This window comes from Procambarus clarkii, chromosome 18 (genome assembly GCF_040958095.1).
Source record: "Procambarus clarkii isolate CNS0578487 chromosome 18, FALCON_Pclarkii_2.0, whole genome shotgun sequence".
Classification (NCBI taxonomy): Eukaryota; Metazoa; Arthropoda; class Malacostraca; order Decapoda; family Cambaridae; genus Procambarus; species Procambarus clarkii.
Genome location: NC_091167.1, coordinates 14435694 through 14441295, shown reverse-complemented (window position 1 = coordinate 14441295; position 5602 = coordinate 14435694). Strand labels below are relative to the sequence as shown.

General features: G+C 35.9%; 1 protein-coding gene across 1 annotated transcript in view; it reads right to left on the bottom strand.

The window, feature by feature from the left end:
• LOC123754485 (2-(3-amino-3-carboxypropyl)histidine synthase subunit 2-like) overlaps window positions 1-2752 on the bottom strand; it is an 81505-nt gene extending 78753 nt beyond the window's left edge. The window contains exon 1 of the mRNA XM_069326668.1: window positions 2586-2752. Within this exon, the coding sequence (XP_069182769.1) occupies window positions 2586-2605 (20 nt within the window). The 5' untranslated portion in view covers window positions 2606-2752. The remainder of the gene's footprint in view (window positions 1-2585) is intronic.
• Window positions 2753-5602: the final 2850 nt, after the last annotated feature.

Below are 5602 nucleotides of genomic sequence, written 5' to 3'. Positions count from 1 at the left end.
AAAAATCTTGGCGGTATATACGTAACCAGTGATTACTTTTTGTTTAATAAATAACAATTGAAAAAGTTTAGAAATCTTTCTTTTATTATTTGTTTTCTACCACAGACGTGGCCAGACATTTACAATGCTAACCAGCACATATACATTTTCTTCTGTCCTCCATGGACAGGGTTAGAGATGTGTTAAACATATACTTCACGGATTTGTTGAACAATCAACCACAGAAGGTGATTCGGTGCTTTTAAAATGCTAAGCTAACCTACATACGTAAATACATAGATTTACACATGCCCTACATAAAGTGTTATTTATTTATTTTATTTATTTATTTATAATACAAGAAGGTACATTGGGTTTGTGAGAATACACAGCATAGTATTTACAATCTTGTAAAGCCACTAGTACGCACAGCGTTTCGGGCACGTCCTTAATCTAACAGATAATTTTAAGTAGGTAAATTCTAGCAGAATTAATAAAATGATAACGAAGTTCGAAGTTCGAATAACGATGTTCGAAGTTTCTTTTACATAGTGTCATTAATGTGCATTTACAAAGGTGAAATGTAATTCTGATCAGCTTCCATATATACTTTATGCACATATATATACATACACACACACTTATACGTACATATACATATATACATACATATATACACACATACATTTGTCTCTTTTTACTCTAACAGGGTGAGATAGCTGATAGATAATTAAACTAGTGTGCAATTGAGCACTTAATCACTGAAGGTGATTAAGGTGCTCTTACAAGCTCAGGTTATATAGTTACATCACATACATACATTGTATAATTGATACATTACATGGGCAATCTAGGGTACAAGTACAATATATCATCAAGTGTTCCAGTACTCATATAGTAATTACACAGTTCAGCATACCTTAGCCCAGGAGGGCGAAAGTCAGTCAATATGGGACATTCTACAATATTCAAGAGAGTGCATGTTTTCTCTTTCACAAAGTTGACACATTGTGTTCTCGACATTTGGGTTTTGAGAAAGCTGCCAGATACGTCTATATGCCAGGCGTATTCTGGCCACTATAACATATCACATTGCCGGGTTCTTGTTCTATTAGTCCCATATGTGAATGTCTCCTCACGATATCTATAATATTTAATGCTACAACTTTCAGGTCTTTGTGAATTTGTTAGGTCTGTGAGATCTTCATTAGATATTTTTTTAAGTATTCTCTGTCACTGCTAATGAAACACCCATATCAATTATAAATAAATAAATAAATGTTTATTTAGGCAAGGTACATACATACAAGAATTTTTTTTACAAAGATTGGTGGACTTATAGATAGAGCTAGTACATACAATGCCTAAAGCCACTATTACGCAAAGCGTTTCGGGCATGAAAAACTTAAATGACTAAAGCTTAATACTAATTGAGCATAAAGAGTAAAATGAAAACAAGAAATGAAAACATAGCTGAAAAAGCAGCACAAATACAATTCTGTCATACAATTTCTACCACTGGTTTTCTACAGGCTGTCTTTGCAAGTATATCAACAGTGTCATGCCTTGAGATGCCAACATGTGATGGTATCTATTGGAATTTAATTTCATATCTGTGTTCTTTAGCAGCTAAAACATTCATTCGAATATCACTGACTATTTTCTGGGTGTTACTACTGTGTGTGTTCAATGCCAGGAGTGCACTCTGCGAGTCACAGTATATTAATCCACTGCCTTTGTCTTTTATATCAGTATAACAGAGACATGTAAGTTTTATTCAAAACACTAAAGAACAAATAGAAGGAGGAGGCGTCCAGCAAACAGCTATATTTCTCCATTACGTCCGTGCCTATAATAAATGGATATTTTTCTTCTGGATTTGGATGGACACTCAAGTCGTCTTCTACATATACGTCGCCCCCCATGTGTAACCGGAGTTTTTTGGGAGGACAATTTTCAAGTCCTATTCTCTTTAAATATGACATTGAGACATTCGTCTCGTCCGTCCCAGTATCAATCAGTATTTTGTTTGTGCAATTGTCAGGTTGTGAAGAAGTTGGCAGCGGGATTCTAAGGTATGATGACCTGCAATTACACAATCCAAATCCTTTATTTTCAAACCTTCGGAGATTCTTGAAATACAGTTCAGAATTATCCCGTTTAAACTGCTGTATTACATGGTACTCAGTCATGAGAGGGAAACTAAAGAAAAGCACGGGGCCCGGGTCTATGTTGAAGAAGTTATCCATTTCTGGCGGGATAATTTAGACTTTGGTGACCAACTCCTTGTTGTTTTCTAATTATATTTTAACGTTTTCGACAGTCCTAATACTGAGGTTTCTGACTCCGTCAAAAAAGTCGACTTTACACTGTTCGGTAGCGGATACGTTCTTATCCAAACCAAGTTTTATAGCATCTTTGTCTTCTATGTTATTGTTTGAAGTGCCGGTGTCCACAACCAAGGTGCAGGACTTACCGTTCACCTTCGCTTGGAGGAAATTGTGTTCCTTCAGGGCAATTTTCTCCAAGCCCTTCAGGGATGGAGGCTCAGTGAGTATAGGGGGCTAAAGCAGGTAGATTGTTAGGACCTCTAGGTCAGGACTGACCTCGTATATAGTGGCGTCATCGGTGTATTTTAGTCTTTTTCCGGGACCATTGATAGTCTGGCGGCCATCCTCCTTCCTCTTGCAGCCACGGCCCACCACTTGTTTGGTCTGTGTGTCCATGACTAGACGGGTGAAGGTTACCTTACAGTGAGTCGCGCTCTCTGAGCACCAAATTATATCCTACTTACATTATATTTAGTCAAGCAACAGTAGCATCTTTTACTTTCAATTTTTCTTTTATATTTGTAAACAAATATAAAACTTAATGTATTACCAAATACTCTTTGGTAAATACATAAGCACTGTATAGTTTGTGTTACAAATATTTAAATAGTTAAGAGCCGCCAAATCTGAATATTTTGCGCCGTTTTGGAGAGTAAACAAAGTTCGAGAAGGTGCAGCCCCGCTGGAGCAGTTCCAACAACGCGCGTCGTATTGGTAAACAAACATTTTATTTATTTATTTATTTATTTATTTATTTATTTATTTATTTATTTATTTATTTATTTATAATTTATTTATTTATATACTAGAAGGTACATTGGGTTTGTGAGAATACATAGCATGGTATTTACAATCTTGTAAAGCCACTAGTACGCGCAGCGTTTCGGGCAGATGTTTAAGTTAAATTATCACGTCTTTCCTTGTAATATAACATGCATGTTATAAATATATGTAATGACTATATTTAAAATACAAATCGAAATAATTTAGGAGGCTCCTATGGGAGGTTAATGTTGTGCGGCGTTTGGAAGACTGGACGAAGTTGAGAAAAATTCGAAGCCTCTGAAGGAGCTACTTTTTAATGACCGCTGCATTATGTTGGAATGCTGAGGAATTTCTGATGGAGGAGAAAGACAGTTGCACAGCGCGTTCCGCGGCGCAGCGCGCGGAGCGCCGTGGGTTCAAGTTCAAGTATGTTTATTGAGATAAGCAATAAATACATCTCAAAGGGATAGAGTAGCTTAGGCTATTTCTACCCCCCTCTACTTCAAGTCCCTCAAGGGGCGCACAAATTCAGTGAGTACAAATAGATAAATAACAGCACAAGAATCCTGTTCTTCAGGATTATAACAGTACTGTTTATGTGAATGAATGTCTGACCAGGTGCAGATAAAATCTCTTTTTTAAACTGCGTGGCTTCAGCAAAAATTCCCCTACAATTAAACACTGTTTTGTGCGAGATGGTAAAATTATAGCTAGGAGGACTGACACTGGAAAAACCTATTCAATAACCACAGAAGCTCACCTTAATTCTTTCCTCAGTGACTGTGGGATATCTGCTGTATAGCCTGAATTCAAATTATAATCTCATTTAACTACCTTTGTGTACTCTAGCTCTGCCTTTCCCTACAAAAGATTTTAACTTTAGTTAAAAAAAAAAAAAAAAAAAAATATTGTCATCTTTATTATTGTCTTTTTTTTTCTTTTTACTCCCATGTTCCATAGTACACTGGCTTTGCCTGTGTCCTCTAGTATTAACTTTATTATCTAGTGTCCTGAGTGTATCTCTATTTAAACTACCTCAGTTTGTTTTAGTGTAACTTTAGTATTCAACTTTAGTGTACTTATAATAGTATAGTAAGCAAGCTTTTCATCTTATAGATTTCATAATTTTTTTTTTACTTTTTTGGTCATCTATTGTTATTAATTATTTTAGTTATTTTTTTACATTCCTAGTTCCCATTGTTTTTTTCCTTCTTACTTTAAATTACCATTAAGTTTATTTTACTTTAGAATTTTTAATCTACTTTTTTCTTTGTTTTCTATTTTGTAATTTGCCATTCTTGCCTTGTTTTCCTGCAAACAGCCTTTTTATGCAGACAAGTATATACCCAGAACTAAACCTCTTATCCACTATCTATGACAATCATCACTTCAATGATCAAAATTGCAGATATTTTACAGCACATGATGTAAACAATGTATTAACAGATAATCACAATATCTCTGTAATCAACTTGAACGTTAGATCCCTAGGTAAACACTTCGATGATGTTAATGCCTTGATTGAAACTATTGACAACAAATTCTCTTTTATGATACTTACTGAAACGTGGTTTCAGTGGATATTGAATAGTGGCTTTAGGCATTGTATGTACTAGCTCTATCTATATATCAATCCATTAATGTAACATCACTTGTATGTATATACCTTACCTGAATAAACATCTGAATCTGAATCTGAATCTGAATCTGGTTGAAAGAGGATAATACACAACTCTTTAACATGCCTAACTACTCGGCAATTCACAACTGTCGTCAACTTCAGAGAGGTGGTGGTACTGCTCTTTACTACCACCAAGACCTAACATGCTTAAAAATAATTAGAACTAGAGACTGCTGTGGGGAGTATATCTTCGCCAGTTTCAGAGTCAAGGGTGCCGAGTCTGTCCTGTCTGTGGGTGCAGTCTATAGAATTCCTAACACTGATGTGTCTGAATTCAACTCAAACCTTAGAAATCTAATACTAGATAACAGATTGAGCAAAAACCATCTAATTATCGCAGGGGACTTTAATATTGACCTCTGCGAGCCTGAACACCCTACTGCTGTTAGCTTCCTCAACTGTATGAATTCCTGCTTCCTCATACCCTTAATCACTAGACCAACTAGAATCACTGATAGTACTGCTACGACTCTAGATCACATCTGGACCAACATAACCTCTCCGCTTACTTTAGGTATAATCACCGCTAGCACTACAGACCATTACCCCACATTTCTCTTAACTAACATTAGCAAACCACCTCTAGAGACAAGGGAGTTAAGCTTTAGGCTGCACAATGAAACTGCTATAAACAATTTTATAACTGCTGCTGATAATGTCAACTGGGAGTCCGAGTTAGGTAACATTGGGGACATCAACCTAGCAGTGCAATCTTTTCTTCAAACAACTCTTAGCCTTTATAACACCCACTGTCCTATGCTTACAAAACAAGTCACAAGCAAAAGACTTAACAATCCTTGGCTTACAAAGGGAATACTTAAATCCATTAACAAAAAACACGACCTTG